Genomic DNA, 18251 nt, shown 5'->3' with positions numbered 1-18251 from the left:
TTAGTCTTTGACTGTTTTATTTTAATACAATGAATTTGGGTTGATGCCCAGAATTTGGTTTTTCTTCTGCTTGAAAATTGTGAAAATGGGTATTACCACTTTCCTCTGAAAAACAAGTTTACAAATGGAAAAACAGGTGGATACTTGATAAAGATGTGAGACTTACAAATATCTGGAATGCACTGGCACCCCCAAAGTGGCAAACCTGTTTCCTACATTAAGCAAATGATGTTTGTATATTGTCTCTGTTGTCTTTCAGCCGAAGGAGGTGAGGTGCTTCATTTTGGGGTAACTTTTCCTGCTTAAAAAGAGAGTAAAGCAAAAAGAAAAAGAAAGAGACTTCAAAATGATGTTACAACGAAAAAAGGGACAAATTAGGAGCTATTTTTCCCTGATCAAAGGAGAGCAAGAGAAAACAAGGCTGGGCATTCAAGGACCTTGACTTATTCAGACAACTTCTTTGAGGGGCAAGGCCAACAAGCGTGTCTTCCATTGAAAAGCCCCCTCTATTCAGAATGCAGGTGCGAAGTGGTGTGCCACATTATGTGAAGGTTGTTGGAGATTAGTGCTAGGCCTTAATAAGGAAGGGTCTTGATTTACATGGGAAGGAAAAAGAGGGGCAGGGGGTGATGGGTGGGGGAGGAAAAGAAAAACCAGGACTCTTCATCCGTGAAAAGTAAAATCATTGAATGTGTGATCATTTTGAGTGGGTCTGATATCCTAATACTTGGCATTGTCTTCTGGAGAAGTGGGGAGTCCCCCAGCAGTCCGAATTGATTCATTTACAGCCACTGAGCAAAGCTGTGAAAGGGGGGGGTGGAGGAGGAGGGGATGAAATGAAAGATACATGCAGGAGAGAGAGAGAGTTTTGTATTTGGATAAAGAAAGTCAACTACAAAAGATCCCTCTTCCTTCAGTGGCTCCTATATTTGCATCCAGTGCTCCAAAGCCCAGCCAATCCTCAACCTGCTCCTGATCTCCCATTTGCAATGTAATAGACAAACACCCCTTTCCTTATTTATGTACAAATACAGTTGTGGCCAAAATTGTGGAAACCTTTTGGGGAAAGTGTATTTTTTAGGTTTGATGGCTAATAACCAGAGGTGGGATTCACTTACCCTGCTGAATGACACGATATGCAGAGGTGTCGCATTACGTGAGGGCGGGTGGGCGGAGCCTTCTGCAGTTGCCACTACCGGTTTTCCCAAACCGAACAGAACCAGCTGAATCCCATCTCTGTTAATAATGCCACTTTTTTTTAGAAGTCCCATAAAATTATATATCAATGGAAAGATAATTTAATCAAGAATGTAATGCAATAAAGTTTGTTCAATTATCTGTAGTCTATGAAAGGTTATAGCCAAATAACCAGAAAAAGGAAGCACAACTTGCTTGGGTTGATATCAGGTAGTTTTCCTTCATCTGATTGTAGCCAATGAGCATGAGTGTTTAGAGAGCCAATCAGGTGTCATCTTGTTTTGGCAATGAGCCAATCAGATCACAGTAGGATTCAGTTATTGATGTCATGTATTGAAGTTAAGAGGAGGACATTTGCCAGTGTGTTATGTCTTAGACTATCAAATTGTTGGTTGGAGTTTGTTTGTGTTCTTTCATATAGTGAGCTTGTAAAATGTAATAAAATTAAAGTAATGGTGTAAAGAGTTGACTGGTCACCCAGAAAGTGATGTAAAATAGTATTATTAAGTGAACAAGGCTACAGTTATAAAGAAATTAGAAGAAAAATTGGTGGAAACTTAACCAAAGGTGGCATTTCTAAGTTTTTGAAGAGGTATAAGGAGACTCAGTCACTACAAAACTAGACTGGTAAAGGCAGGAAAAGGTGCACAATAGCAAGTGATGATAGAAGAATTAAGAGACTGTGCATAAGTGACAGAAGAAAATAATCTCGGTGTATGCAAGATGAAATGGCGCAATGCAGTGTGAAGTTGAGTACAAGGACTGTTCGGTGCAGACTGCAGGAATTTGGCCTAAAATGTAGAATTCTACGAAAAAAGCCACTTTTATCTTTCAAACAAAGGTTGAAAAGCATTACATCCTTGATTAAATTATCTTTCCATTGATATATAATTTTATGGTACTACTCCCCCAAAAAAGTGTTATTAGCCATCAAACCTCAAAAATATACTTTTCCCAAAAGGTTTCCACAATTTTGGCCACTACTGTAGAACCAGTTGGCATACAAATGGGGATAGATTATTTTGACCTGAAGAATTTAGACCTGCACATATACACATATGCATATGCACACCTAGCTTCAAAAAAAAAAAAAAAGGTTAACACAAATAATCAAATTACAAATTTACCTGTGAATCCCAATGTTCATGAAAGTCAGGTTCAAAGGAGATGGATGGATGGAGACATAAACTGTACTTGGGTCAATCTGATAATAAATTGGAAAGAGAAACAAAAAACTCTGTACATACAGCCTAGTTTGCAAACTGGAATAGCAAAGGTTCATTTAAATTATTGACAACACATTCTTATAATATCAAGGTTTTTCTCTGATGTCTGCAAAGCAAGGGAGGTATCTACCATTGTTATGGGGATAGAGAGCTTGCAATCCTATGGGCCCTTTATCAGGCAAATACCAGAATCTGGAAGAATGTCCCACTCAATACAATGGGACTTATTTCTGAGTGGACAAGTAGAAAACTAGGCTTTTAGTTAGCCATCTTTGGACTAGCTGTGAAGCAGCTCAGGCTGTGAGTTGGGCAGAATGATTGTTGTTGTTGTTGTTTGCCAATAAATTAATAGTAAGCCCCACTGAATTCAAATAAGTTTATTCTCAGGGTATTACAAGAATACAAAGGATTGTCAATTTGGTTACCTAATTTCTAAGGGTTAGAAATTATGCCTGGGCATCAGCTTAGACATAAATAGCTAACAAAAAGTCAGATCTGTTGTTTATAATACAAAGATTAAATTATGCTCTCAAAGCATAAAACTGGAATTAGTGCCATTCATTTGCTGTTAAGGCACCTGACTCAGTGTCCTTTCTGGGTTTCATTTAGCTTGCTGTATTTGTTGCAAAAGACAGGAAGGGCTACCCATCCAGGAATTGCATCTGATTGAAAACTGATTGGGGAACTTCTTTTTCCAGCATTTACCAGTCCAAAGGCTGAATAAAAAAAAATGAGGCTTGTAGAAGGAGAAAAAAAAAACATTTGTTTAGCTAGTCACTTCAAATAGATCTAATGAAGCCCTGCATTTTGAAGCCACAGGCACAGCAAAAATATTTTTGAATCCTGATCCTGGGCACAGTGACTATTTTGTCTGTGCTCTGCCCCTATTAATGATCTTTAGGCAAGCCTGTGGTCCAGCAAGGAAACCACAAAACAATGAATTTTCAAGGTCCTGGACAAAGGTTCCAAATTTACCTTTTGAATAAACAGGCATAAGGTTGAATTGGTTCAAAAAGCAGATTCAACCATTGCAAAAGAACTAACTTGTGAATAAGTAAACATAGTTAAAACTGTAGTCTAATAATCTTTTGTTCAAAAGGTGGACAGATTGGCCTGTTTTAAGAGTAAATTTCAGAGGGGATGGCATGCTGCAACCTTCTGCAGAGTTACCTAAATTCAGTGGCATTGCAAACAATGACGTTACTTCCATTCCATAATTTACAGTTATGGGATATGCAAAACTGCTAAAGACCTGCCTCGAACACTCCACCACAAATGCTAATTCCATGGCAATTACCCTTCCCTTCTCTCTCTCCCTCCCATCCTCATGCCTTCTGACAGGGTTACCTAGAAAAACTCTTAAGAAGACAAATAATGAACGTATGTGGCCATCAAGTTATACACACGCTGGCCACCCATTTGTGAACATTCAGAGAGGAAGTAATTTCTTATAAACTACTATCCTTTATTATGGAAATATCTATGGCTACTCTCTTCCCCCACCCTCTAATTTCAGCAAGAATCTTTCTGGCATTTCCATAAGTTCTCCAAGAATATAAAAGCCATATAATGGGAACAAGGTGAGAAAGCTGTTCAGCCTTGTTTCACCAAGAAAAGGTCGTAAGTCAGGCAATTGGTGTCTGACCTGTCAGGAGAAGGTATAAAAGCTTCATTCATGCAGTCGCTCACGATTTTCTCAGCTCTCACAAAAGTGTTTTTATTATTCTGTTTTCTTACCTCGTCCCTTAATTAAAAGCTGAATGATTAGAATAGCACCTGCATAATGTCTGGACTTCGGCTGCATACTAATTCAAGAGGCTTTACATCTCGTAATTATAACATAAAATCAGAGATTGAATAAAACAGAAGGCCTAAAGCCTTGCTAATCCCCTTTAAAAGAGTCTGCTGAAATAATTCAGAATGCTTTCCGGAAGTTGGATTATCGACCCTCTTTTTAACTTCATACAATGAAATGATATTTCACACTAAAAGGGTGTCTGAAATTTTTAAACTGTTTTCCCTCTTTTTAGGTTGATCCACTTCCTGGACAAGGAAAAAAAAACACCCTGATTCTTTCTTTCTTATCAGTGTGACTGGCTTACCACCATTCTTCCCCAGAGCAGACTCAGATATAGGAGAAATACATTTATTTGCAGTTGAGATCAAATTTATCAGTGTGCTACCATATTCTTGTTTACAATAACAGTTCCTTCAAAGGAAGAAAATGTTATTGTTAAATGCTAAGCAAAAATACAAATTTTACATTTCAATAGAATTCCAAAGTATATTTTCAGTTGTCTTTACATAGATTCATTCTAAGCCAATAAAGCAAGATAAATACTCCAGAGTAATTGATTTTGTGTGGAATGGAATAATTTGGGTTTCTTCACTCTGGTAAGGAAAATTTTCAATGAAGAATAGTTCTTAGCTTTTAATTTAACTATGCTATCTAAGAATGATGATCTGAATTTAACCCAACTGATCTTTCCTGGAAATGAAGGCTTAAGTCCAGTGATATTCTTTGCTTAACTTGCTTATGTATTGCGTTCTTGGAGAAAGTTACAGAGAAAAGTGCTATATCATCAGATATATGTCTTCCACTGCATAAATTTCATGTAGGCTTATTCTAAAATAAATGCCATTAAGACCAACAGGAATTTCTCTCTAGTAAGTATATTAAGGACTGCAGCCTTATATATCTTAAAGAAATGTCAGGTTTGGGACTGGGGTGAACATGTTGAATTAATGATGTGTCTTGACTGAAAGAAATGAAAGAAAATACCACTTATTATAACTTGAAACACATTTTTGAAGATCTTTCCTGATAAATGCCTACTAAGATCTGTGGCATTTTGAAATATTGAAGGGGTTATTTCTTTGTTGCTAAATAAAAGTTTGTTTGACTAAAATATTAGTAGCAGTTTTCAAGAAATAGTCTGATTAGAATTTATTAAAATTGCATTTTGAAAGCTAGCTATATAAGATTTGTTGAAGATTTAACCAAGGTTCAAAGGTTAATTCACAATGGAAGAAACTGAACTTTGAATAGATCTGTCTGTCAGTGAAAGCAAAACATTACTAATATAGATGTTTTTTTAAAAACCAACCTTTGAAATATAACAAGGTACCTGGACTACCAAATTTTATTTGGTCTCCATGTAGTTCTTGTAAGTGTATGGGAAATTTCAGTAATTGCAATAATTGTCCTTTTGATAAAACAATTAAACCACCCTGAGTTTAAAAATTATCAGGGTTTTAAAAAACCCCACGTGGTCTATCAATGCTTTTGGAAAAGAACACATTTTAATATTCCATTTTAAGTAGCAATCCATTGTCATCTTCAAAACCTAAAAAAGGTTTTTTTAGGCTGAATGGAAAAATGTGAATTAAAGGCATTTATGTGCTTAATTCAATTTCATCTAAATTTAGAAAATAAATTCAAGGGAGATAGCCTACATCTATGTGAGTACAAAGAAACCAAAAATAACTTAAGTAACCTGAGCTGATATTAATCAGTTGTTTTATTGTGTGTGTGTGCGCGTGTGTGTGTGTGTGACAAAACAAATCAAGATTTTGGTGAAGACATTTTAAGATTTATTTCAGAATTCCTGATTTGGGTCCTATTAATTTCTAGTACAGCTTCCCTTCTTTATGATGTTGGCTATGACTCTGAAATGGCAGTAGACAATTTTATGTAGGCTTTCCATGTATCAATGGACCCAAACTGTAGCCTGTTTTTCATATATTATTACATTATTACGGTATTGGCAGTTCATTCCATTCTTCCTTTGGAGTGCATTGAAACGCAGATCATGTTGGGTGGTATGTAACCATGAAACGAGTGGGAGGTAAGGAAGGAAAAAAAAACTATTCCTCCCATTTACTCCGAAGTAGATCTTTTTTCATCCCTTTCTCCTTTGGGGTCCTTTAATCAACTCAGTCTTTTTTTGCATAAGTGTTACTTTTTTAATCTGCCTTTCTGCTTATCTTTCCTCGTTCCTTTCCACGTCTTGGCGATTTTAAGGTCACTTCGGAATAAGCGTGACTCCGGCAGCAAAGAGCCTTTCCTCGGTTTAGGAGGTGATGCCAGGCTTTAAATCCGGACGGGATAGGTGGTTCTGTGGGTTGAAAGCCAACCGGCCTGCGACTTGAAGCGCTGCACTCAACTGAGGACAGGCGCTGCCCTCTAACCTTCCCAGGCAAAGGGCCAGAAGGCCGCATGTCCAGAATCACCCATCCACTGGAGAGAGTGAAGGCCTTGGTAGTACAGTGGTTTAATGCACCCTGTTATTAACACAGCTGCCTGCAATTTCTGCAGGTTCGAATCTCACCAGGCTCAAGGTTGACTCAGCCTTCCATCCTTTCTAAGGTAGGTTAAATGAGGACCCAATTTGTGGGGGCAATAAGCTGACTTTGTATAAATATACAAAAGTATGAAGGCTATTGCTTAACGCATTGTAAGCCGCCCTGAGTCTCCGGAGAAGGGCGGCATATAAATCAAATTAAAAAAAAAAAAAAGGCGGGGGGGGAGAGAGAGAGAGAGGCTAAGAGCCCGCCAGCTCATTCTTCTGCTGGGATTCCCCCCCCCCCCGCCGGTCCCAACTACAATGTGCATGAGTTGAAATATATATATATATATGGGATATATATATGGGATATATATATATATATATATATATTCCTAATCTTCATTTCCTAAAGATACAATTGGACTTTGTGGGGGTGGGGGGTGGGGAATGAATGGTCCTTAATGAATGCATTCGCACAATGCAGGGGCTTGCGCGCGGGGACCGAGGCAGGAAAGCAACAGGAGAGGAAATGAGTTGCCTTCATTGAAAGAAGGAAAAGGCCGCCGGGTCTATTGAAAGACCAGGGAGGAATGTCCACACGCCTCTTGCCCTGCTACTCACAGGATCCTCTCTGGCTAGCTGACCACAGCCTGGGGGGGAGGGAGGGGTCGAGAGAAAACCTCTCCATGGAGTTGGGTGAGGTTGAAAAACCCTTTGTCACTCACGCTTCTTTCCCGTCGAACTGACTTGGGACGGAACAGTCTACCTTCTCCCCTTTATCACTATCCCTCCCGTGAGCTCCTTCCCCAATGACCTGGATCTCCTGGGATCCGGACGGTCGCCGGCTGTGTTTCTCTGGAGAGGCTAAAGTTAACCAAAGACGTGAAGAAAACAGACAGCGAGAACCACAGATGAAGTAGGCAGCCCACCCCCCCCATTTACCAAGAAAGCACCTGTCGATTGTAACAAGCCTGCTCGCTCGCCTTCCTCCCCCCCCTTCCCCCATCAATCCCCCCCCCCGCATCCATTATGATTTTAGTAGGACTTCCTTTTATGTAAGCCCGGTAAAGCGAAGCAGTCTGATCCCGGATATGCCTCCCGTGGAGTAAATCCTGCTGATTTCGAGGGGACTCGCTCTAACCTTACACAAGTAGCATTTCTGAGCAGGAAAAAGCCAAGGGGCGAGCCGCTGAAAAGCAACGCCTTTGAAGTTCTCGGCCAGTCATCGCGCATGCGCAGCGGAATGGGGGGGGGGTCGGAGCAGCCGCGAGACGAGGTTTCACAGATCCGCTTAGAGCCTCGTGTGTGCGAATGCGGGAGTGATGTAATAAGAGCCGTGATTGATTCTTTGCATTAATGTATGTGGCTTAATTCTCACTCAGCTCAGCCCTGTACTTTAGGGACAGGATTTTTTGTAAGAGTTTTAAGCGAAGCCTTTCTGTGAAAAGCGGAGCTTCTTGCTCAACCTTCCTAATTTTGAGACGAACGTTTCTACTGAATTTCACTTGTTTAAAAAAAATTGGAATGGAAAAGAAAGAAGTAAATATAAATTAAGTAACCAGGAAGCAAGTTATCTTTTTCTCATGCGGGGTTTATTTTGTTATATTTTAAAAGTACAAAAACCTTATAGATTGACTGTAAATTACATTTTCGTCTAACATTTGTTTTTATTTTAAACATTCATTACATCGATTCTAGGCCAAAACAGACTTTTCACTACCTATATTTCACACCTAGTACAAAACATACATCCTTACAGTGTTAGACGTTTAGTGTGGGGCATTATTATAGTGTTAAGGCATATTTCTCTAACGTCTTTTGAAAAAGGAGCTCCATTGAATCCAGTGGCCTTTACATCCATCCAGATAAGGGTGTATCAGGTCGCAGGCATCATCTTTAAAAGTGATGGAGTAGAGTATAGAAATAAACCAACAAAGGCATACTTACAGAAGTGGTCCATTCTAGCAAAAGGGAGAGGAAGGAAGATGAGATAAAGTGATAAAGTTCTTAAAATGTAGTACTGAAATAAAGTAAGAGTACTATTACAAGTAATAATAAAGAAAAGAAAAATGGCATCACACAGAACTTGAATAAATACTCTTGCTTTCAAATGCAGAAAGCCCAAGCTTTTGAAGCAATCTGGGTTTATAGAAGGGTTGAAATTAGCACATGGATTGAGATCTCCTCGCTGCTTTTGCAGCTTTTCCTATTTTTGATGAAAAGTTTTTAATATGTGCCATATATATATTCCTATTTCCAAGTTTGGATAATACAGATTACCTTAGTCCTTCACATTTTTACTCAAGTAAATGTCTTTTGTTTAACTAGAAGCATGTTGGGTTGTTATTGTTGTTATTGTTAAGGGTGCAAACTAGAGTCCCACAGAAATGCCTAACTGCTGAAAATGAAGAAATCAATTTTAGTCAGTCTTATTCTCTCCATTTATGATTTGGGATTGTGGAACAAATGGCTGGCATCCGAGAGCTGTCAGCTTCACTAAATTCTGTGGTGGGTTGCTTGTGAATTACAGTTCCCAAGTGCATCCATAACGCAAAACCAAACATCTTTTAATTCATATGCACCAGTTAATCCTTTCCTTATAGTTCAGCTCTTGGTCTGGCACAAATCCAGCAAGGCTACTAAGCTCATAGTTTGGTTCATTGGACCAGGATGGAATCAAAGTCTTAAAATGCAAAGTCTTAAAACCAAAGTCTCAAGAATGCTTTTGGTAAATACAAATTACCAAATGTGCAATGCATGAATTTGTTTGTTGAATTTTGGCTCACAGATAAGTATCAATTGTCAATAAGGTAATCAGTCTGTTGCTGCTTTTCTCAGCTGTGGAGTGCACGCCAAGTGGAGTCCAGATGAAACTTTTTTTTCTCTACTGCTTGACTATAAAATACTGCAAATTATGAAAGCCTTTGCTTGGAAGGCAAATGGCTATTTTTAGTGAGGTGTTGTTAAAAAGTGTTCTTCTGGCCAGAATTTATAGCATTATCCAAGAGGCAGCCTGTGTAAAAAAAAAAAAGTGTATGAGCTATTACACTAGTCTAATGAAATGGTAGAAAAAGTCACAGATCTAATTACTAGAGTTGTTCACCAAAATTTAAATAGTGGGCAGAGAACAGAGGCCATTCATATAAATAACTAGTTCTGAAATGGAAAAGAATGTGTTGTTCAGTGTGTGTGTGAGAAATGGGGAGTATTTGTCCCCCTCCTTCCATCTTCCACACCCTTGAGCCACATGATCCTTCCACCTACAGAGTGGCAGACAGAACTAGCCGGACATGGGTATTTGATTGTGTGTGAGGACGTCTTCTGTCTCCATCTCAACGTTATCTTTAAAAGAAGGTTGGATTCATCTCTTTAGAAACGGTCCCAGCTAACGGGGCAGAGGGACTTTGACAGAGGGGAGAACAAATCGCTGACAAAGGACCTTTTTACGTTTCATAAGCGTTGTTAGGACGACGAAAAGGAATTTCTCAGATAATAACTTCCCACTTCAAAGATTTCTCAGTTCAATAGCAATTGGACCATCCTTTTTTATTCAGCCACAAGGGCTAGCACTAAAGACGACTCAACTGTTTGTATCCCTCCTCCCAGTGTGTTTATTTTTCCCCTATTCATTGGAGTACTTGGATAAAATAAACACTGAGACAATTACCGGAACATGGACTTCTAACTTTCTTGGGATCATATACCCACTGCCATGGCCTCAGACTTGGCAATGTCAAGTTCTGGAGCCTGGCAAAATAGGACTCCCTTTTTAAAACCACCTCTGTGATTTATGACTTGTTTACTTGCTTCTTTCAAGGAAAAAAAAAATGCCAGGCATTCTAAAGATCACACAGCCTTTATTGGTAAAACTAAACAAAGAGCCATCTCTTTCTGTTTTAACTTTTGCTTCAACATAGTAGAGCTATATAGTGATACACAGTGGTCTACGGAATATATAGCTGTATTAGTATATTCATTTAGGGATGACTCATCTTCTTTTTAAAAAAGAAAATTCTCACTAATAAACAGAATGGAACCCCAAACAATTTAAGGGATAGAGTATTTAAATATGGAAAAAGACCAATATTCCTGTATCATTGACCAGACAAATCTCCTATTTCCATGGCCAAAAACAATAAACATTATCAGGACTGATGGGAAGATACTTGGAAAGGGATTTTAAAAAGGGGGATAAAGGAGCAGAACTATATGTGAGCTTACTAAAGAATAAAATTCCTGCTCCATATTGAAACTGTCCCAGACTTGACTTGCTGGCAACAGTCGTCTTCTTCTTTTTTGACCCTGGGGGGGTTGCTTTAAAGCTGTTTTCAGAGAGCTGTATTCCTGATCTTAAAATGCCTTGCCTTGGAGATAATGCCACCAACCTCTATAGTGATAATGCCACCACATTCTACAGCTGCAAAGGTTCCATCTACTAATATTGATAACTCTTCGATAGCTCCCTCCTCCTCCCCATTTCTCTTAATCACAGTGGCCCAAGATTCTGCCACAAAGGCTTTCCTTCGAGAGGGCAAGCCGGTCTGGCAAGCTGAAGGGGACGAGATGGAGGAAGAGCCGATTGAATGCATTAAGCTAGCATGAAAACCAGAGGTCAGCACAAATGTGTCTTAATAGACTGTCTCGAATGAAGTGTGCCTTCCTTTCAAGGGTGCCTGCTTTTGCACTGCTCATTACCATAGCGATCCTAACGTGGCATGTTGATGCACCATAAAGCTCACACTTTCCACCCCTGCAGCCCCCATCATCACTCCACCCCCCGCCCCCCCCTCCTAAAATCAGAGCCTTTGAACAAGGCCGGTCTTGATTAGACCTTTCTCCTTTTCTTCCCTCTCCTTCAAACCCATTTCCTCGCCTTTAGAAAAGTTGCCATCAAATCCCAAAGGCCGTCTCTGATCAGGGCCCAGAAGAAGGGAAACAAAAGTGAAGTGACGGGCTGTGATTCAAGCAGGCCCATTTTTCTTTCTGACATTCTTATCCATTCTGAATATGGGGTTGGAACAAGGCCTCCCATTCGCGTGGGGTTTTCCTTGCCCTGGAAAGGTCCGGAAAGGTCGGACAGGAGAGGAAATTCCATGTCCATCACAAACACACAAAGGATTGAGAAAAAGGTAGAGGTAAAAATAGATGTATACACTCACACTCTCTGATACATACATACACACACACACATGCACTGGACTGGAAGCTCAAACAAAATCAATAAAGACCAAGTTGGGCCAGCTGGGGAGGACTGTTAGAAAATCAGAGGCTGGGGGTGGGTGATGGCAGGAAGAATCTCTTAGACCTAAATATTATGTCCTTCTTGTGAAAAGGCTAGAGGAGCTCCAGACTTCTCTTTTCAAGCTTTTAAAGTATGACTTGCCTACTGCTATAGAAATCTTAACTCACCATGAAGATTCACCGTTGCGAAGAAATGCTTTCATTGCGAGAGCCTGCTTTGATGTCTAAGGCATAAGATGCAGAGCTTTTCAGCTGCCTCTGTCTAGATTACCTTGAGAGCAACGAGATAGACATCTGTAACAAGCAAATGAAAAATTAAAGGTGATTAGCCTGCACATCCAAAACCAGAGCTTCTGCAAAGAAAGAAATCGGGAAGAAAAGACATGGACTGGAGGTGGAGATGGGAACCAGAAAGGCTCAGTTGAGAATTCCAGGCAAGGTAGAGCTTATCTTCTCCATTTGCCAAAGGCCTCCATAGCTTTGCTTTCCTGGGTTGCCTCCACTATCAGAGGAACTGAACAACAATAGGAAGGAAAACAACTGTGGAAAATACAGAATATATCCTTTTTAGTTTTAAAACACTAATAAACAGGATAATATAGTCATTGGATAGCTTCTTCCATTGCTTTTAATCAGCCAACATAGGATAATATTGTGGATGTAGTTTACAGGATTGAAGAATCTTATATTCCTCCATTCCCAGGCCACAATTGAAAACAGAAAAACTGAGAAGCTGTAGGAATGCAAAAATGTAAATTACATTTGTGTGGTTTTTGGATGTAAGTCCTACATGTTCACACTCTTGTAGGATGTTCCACTGAATTCCAGAGGACTTATTGGGCTGCACCCCAAAAATGAAAAGTTCAGAAAAAATATGTTTGCTGACACTAGGTAGAAGAAACAGATGCTTTTAATAGGAGAATCATTCAGAGGAGGATTACATAGTTTGTATCTTTACTACATAATGGAGGGAATAGTCCATATGGAAACTATTGCAGCAAAATCCTAATGAGCACCTTCAGAAAAATGAGCCCTGTTTTCCTAGCATTGATCAGAATCAACTGGGCAGCCCAGGAACCCTACTGGAAGTACAATACATCATGAGCAAATGATATAGGACTCTTAGGATGACCTGATAGCCTTAGGGCCTGGTGTAAGTAACTGAACCGTCACAAGGATGCTTTGTCCCTATGCTCAAACTGGAATGCATTCTGTTTTTCCTTCTTGCCCCTCTCAGCTGGAAAATAAGAAAAAAGGGGTAAAAAATAAGGAGGACTCAGAAGTAGCCTCTTGATATGCTAGAGATTTGGAAAAAAAACCATTTATTTTTACCATTACAAAAAAACCTCACAATTTTACATAACCTTTGTGCATTTCAAAACAAAATTGCCACTGTGTTTACTCCATCATTTGGGAGGGGAATCTACATGTTGAATTTCTGGACAATTCAAGAATCAGCACAATGACACCACTCATAACAACTCCTTCTCACTTTAATATGGATCTCACTTTCCACTCACTAAGGAATTGCAAGAATTCACAGAAATAACACGGGGAGCAGGAGTGGGAGAACAGAGGAGAATGTGTTTGTGCGTTTAAAATCCATTAGTTGTGTAAATTAAAATGTACCACAAATCATTAAGCCACCCTTGGGTCTGTTTTATTAGTAACAAGTGGGCAGAGTAGACTGGTTAAATCGGGGCAGTAAAGAGGGTTTCTTTCCCCAAAAAATGTCAACAGAGCTGGTAAATTAATCAAAGTATTTAATTGATCGCTGTACAGTTGGCTAACCAGTAACATATTTATAGATAACCCTTTCCTCAGAAAGCAAACGCACGCCACACACACGCGCACACGCACGCATACACACACACCCAGTCAAAATGAAAAACAAAACTAAAAGCCACCAGGGAACAAAAGAGTCCAAGAAAAACACGGTCACGAGGTACCAGCACCGAAGATCGCGACTGTACAACTAGAAATCCGTAGGAAAACACTTTGGTTCATTGATACAAAAAAAAAAAAAAAGCTGTGTCGACTCTGACACTTCTGTAAACGTTGGGAAGAAAGCGATCCAAGCAGGTTCAGGATGGGGTGAAAAATAAAATAATGCTCATAATTAAAAAGAAAAAAAGAAACAAAAAAACCATGAAGTCGTGGGAAAAGACGTTAAGGGGGAGGAGGGGGCTGTCGTCTTGTGCTCTTGGCACCATAATAAATACAAAAGCAGGGAGGAGATTTGTTTTTCTTCATTATCTTTCCCCCCACAGTGCGTCTTCTCTCCGATGGCCAGTGCAGCAATTCTGATCAAAGGTGCCCGGGAGAAGGGAAGGGGCAAGAGGGATACGGGGGAACCGGGTGGAGTGGGGTGGGGTGGAGGGGTTTCCCAGTCTCGGGTCGGTTTCCGCCCCTTCTCCAAGACCCTGGTCAAAGTCCCGAAAGAGCTCGGAAAGAAGGCGGCGGCGGCGGTCTGGTTGGCGACGGGCAGTCCTACAGCCAGCGGCGTTAATAATTGGGGCCGGGGTCGCAGTTTGTGAACGCGGCCTCTCCTGCGTGGGGCGAAGGAGAGTTACTGGGTGGCGTCGGGATGCCGCTGGTCCCGGAGCTCTGACACACGTACCATTCGCTCAGGTTGGCTGCCGCCTGCGTGGAGGAGGCCGCTGGGGGCGGCGGCGGGGGCGGCGGCGGCGGTTGAGGGGGGTCCCGGCCGCAGTCGGACGAGGGAGAGACCAGTGAAGGAGTGGACGACTCGTAGCCGGAGCTGGGAGGCGGGGATTTGCAGTGGACCTTCATGTGCTTCCTCAAAGAGCTGGGATGGGTGTACGACTTGTCGCAGCCCCGCACTTTACAGTTGTAGGGTTTGTCGCTGGTGTGCACGTGGGAATGCTTCTTCCGGTCGCTGCTGTTGGCAAAGCGTCTCTCGCAGCCCTCGAACTCGCATTTGAAGGGCTTCTCGCCTGCAAAGAGAGAGGCAGTCCTGGGAGACTTGGCAGAAAAGGCCCGGGAGGGAAAAAGGGGGGGGGGGTGTCGTCTGGAAAATAGTGGGGTGTGTGTGTGTGTGGAGGCATACTATCTTTTTGGGGAGTGGGTGGGGAAGAAAAGAGGCTATTTCCACTGCTGTAACCCCATTTCCTTTCCTCTCCAACCATTGAGCTTCTGGGGACACTTTTCCCTTCTGGAAACGGGGCCGGATGTTCCGGTGCAAATTCATGCCTGCCGGGATTCAAGGAGATCTCTAAAACTATCAGTGTCTCCCTCCCACAAGAAGTAAGCATTTTCTCCTTTCACAGAGAAAGGGGCTGCTCTGGAGCAAGAGAATTCCCCCTTCAGGACAGCTAGTTGCATGCTGGCAGGGTGTAGTCAAAAAAGTCAAGATGGCGGCAACACAGTGCGTTGAAGGCAACCAAGTTGACTCTTTTTAACCAAAGTTTTGCAGGTCATAATCTCTTCCAGAATCCCCTTATCCTCTAATCTCCCTCCCCAAATGCACCATTATTTACAAATGGCCTCTGCTATCTGTTGTTTTAGAAACAGCTACAGTACTATACATAGCTGGTCGTACCCACAATTCATAACCAAAGATCACAGACTTCTGGTGGAATACCGCTCTTTCCCCTTTCACGCTTCCATCAAGTAACCCCATATGCCTGCAGCCATGCACTTATATATCCACAATCAGACAGGAAACATAATATTTGGCTTTCTCTGGAAACCATAATTTACATAGGGTTTGGGATGCAATACTGTGCTGACAAAAGGCCAAAAGGAAATCCAACCTTTTGGAACAGCTTATGTGTACATGCATAAATGTATACCAGCTTTCTGCAAGGTGCGTGTGTGTGTGTGTGTGTGTGTGTGTGTGTGTGTGTGTGTGTGTGCATGCTTGTTGGCATGCTACCCCTGGATAATCAGGATTGTCCATCTTCAAAATAGGCTGTATAATTTCCTCAGGTTTGGCTTCTCTTAATTTCTCTGAAGGTTGTGCAATATTTTTTAGAATCTGACAATAACTCAGTTTTTTTTTGGTTGCTTGCCACTTTAATACATGATGCCTAAAAATCTAGAGGGCTCACTGCAGCATTATTTTATTTTTGTGAAAGCCAGGATGAACTTCATGGGTATAGGTGTCCAAGCCAAGTTTTCAGTTTTCATGAAGACCTGCCATAAACAATAGCATGGGGAATATATGCCTAGATAAGGAAGTGAATGGTAGAGAGCATTGAGGACAATGCAAAGCTTTCATGAAGTTCAGCAGATCATATTAGGATAGTGATATGATATTAAATACCGTATGCTGGATGAATGGAGGAAAAGTGCTGTTGGAAGGAGAGATGGCAAGAGAGACCAATGCCCTGGAAAAGGACTGGTTTAGGCCAAAAACAACAACAACAGTGAGCTATAGAAAGTCCAAGATGCTGCAGTCACGTGCTCTGAAGTTTCCATTAATCATGGATATATTATTTGAGAGTGGGAATGCAGAAATGGGCAGAAAATGATAACAAAGATATTGAAATATGATATGAAAAGCCAGATCCTGTTTTCTAAAAGTAGAAATTACTGGTGTATGCATGTCTGTGTTTGTGTGTTAAGCGTTTCTTAAAGATATTTTTTTGAAAGAGTCCAGATCATATATTTTGACTTCAGTGCAAAGCAGCATTTAAAATGGAAAATCCTATTTATATGTCCAATTTACAAAGTTAACTGGTTTTTAAAGTCACTGTTCATTGAAAAAAATCACTGAAGACATTGAAACAAAATGGCTCTAATGATTGCAAAGGTTTCAAGGTTTAAAGAAAATGACTACAAAATTCCCAGCATCAAACTGTAGAGCTGCTGATTTTCCAGAATACTGGTGAAAATCTAAATATTATTCTCAGTCCATAAGAGAAAAACAATGGCTTTTGCAAAGAAGAACCTAACAAGATGTTTTTTCCCTTTCATGAATTCTGTATTGGTGTGCCGATGAATGGGGAGGGGGGGGGAAGAAGAGGGGGAGAGAAATTAAAAGAAAGATCTTATATTTTGATGGCTCTTTAAGCATTTTAATTATAGTTCCTCGTACAGAAACAGTTTGACCTTCCCCTGCTCAGCTGAAATAACAAATCAAGGAGATCCATGTAATGCAGTGCAAGCAAGCTGGAAGTTAAGAGGCCCAGGGGAACAACTCTGCCGTAAACCCTCCTGCCAACGGGAGAGAGAATGAGTTGCCTTCATGTAAGACTTGCCTTCCTCAACCTTCCTTCATTCCTCTAGCTCAGGGGTCTCCAACCTTGGCAACTTTAAGCCTGGAGGACTTCAATTCCCAGAATTCAAAGCTGGTTAGGGATTTCTGGGAGTTGAAGTCCGCCAGGCTTAAAATTGCCAAGGTTGGAGACCCCTGAGCTAGTTTGTGAATTGAGACCAAAACCAAAACTGAAAGCTGGCTTTGAACACAAGGGCTGATTTGAGAAAAAGTGGATGCTCACTGCTGTGACTAGTCCCACAAATACATCTGCCAGCATTTGTTCCCTGGAGTAAAACTAAAGGATTGTTTTCTGTACAGAAGTATGTGTTATTCAAACAAGAGACAGCAGAGAGAAACCATTTCTGGCCTTTCTTTGAAAAATTCCTTTTTCTACCTTGGTGGTGGGTGGAGAGGAGGAGAGCATTGAAGTTGGGGGGTGCAGGGGCATGCGTGCAAGCCCCATGGAATTTGCACCGCCATCTTCTAACCCCCACTTGTAGCTCTCACAGGCCTGGCTGCTGAGTGCAAGACGGTACAGCATGGCGATTTTAGCATAATCCTTCCAACACTGGGACTGGATTAAAGTCTTTGCAAAATTCTCGAGGGGGAAGGGAAGGCGGAGGAAGATCTATTTTGCCAGGCTTACTGCTATAAATTACAAGTTAAAACAGACCCTCCTTACTGCGGCCTAAAATCCTCCTTGGTTACAAATGTCTCTGGCCAGCTCTAATGGTAAGGAAGTGATTTTTGCTTTCTCTGTTTTTTTTTCCCACTGGGCCACTCTATTGGGAATTAATTCTCTCGTCTCTCTTTTTCTTTCTCTTTCTCTCTTCCCCTCTGCTTCAGAAATCTGCTTCTTTCTATTGTGCTAGGAAATATAACATTGTCAATACTGGACAAAAGCATTTTTTTCCCCTTGCAAATCTAGAATTTTCTCCATGAATAATTTCCTGGAAGGTTTATTACTATTTTAAACATATTTGGGTTTGAGAATTTCAAGTTAGGGTAGTCAACCTAAAGTATGATTCTGCAATTAGGCCTACAAAATTTGACTAGTATGCCCTGGCCTTGGTT

At 40.9% G+C, this 18251-nt stretch overlaps 1 protein-coding gene across 9 annotated transcripts in view; it reads right to left on the bottom strand.

Annotated features, from left to right (window-relative positions):
- LOC117678314 (zinc finger protein ZIC 4) overlaps positions 1 to 18251 on the bottom strand; it is a 32070-nt gene continuing 13819 nt past the window's right edge. Inside the window, exons 2-5 of one of the 9 annotated variants that reach the window (XR_015728597.1) lie at positions 14574 to 14910; positions 12122 to 12247; positions 2325 to 2401; positions 1 to 301 (exon numbers count right to left, since the gene is read on the bottom strand). Coding sequence is in view for 1 of the 9 variants with exons in the window: in XM_034439286.3 (XP_034295177.2) it covers positions 14459 to 14910 (452 nt within the window). In the remaining 8 variants the exon portion in view is untranslated. Of the gene's footprint in view, positions 302 to 2324; positions 2402 to 7853; positions 8116 to 8287; positions 9726 to 12121; positions 12248 to 12830; positions 14911 to 18251 lie in introns of those variants that run through there. The other 8 variants (XR_015728599.1, XR_004594988.3, XR_015728601.1 and 5 more) reach the window with 8 other exon arrangements.

This window comes from Pantherophis guttatus, chromosome 6, assembly GCF_059756535.1.
Source record: "Pantherophis guttatus breed Tessera chromosome 6, ASM5975653v1, whole genome shotgun sequence".
Lineage (NCBI taxonomy): Eukaryota > Metazoa > Chordata > Lepidosauria > Squamata > Colubridae > Pantherophis > Pantherophis guttatus.
The sequence above is the reverse complement of the archived record's forward strand: the minus strand, read 5'-3'. Positions and strand labels throughout refer to the sequence as shown.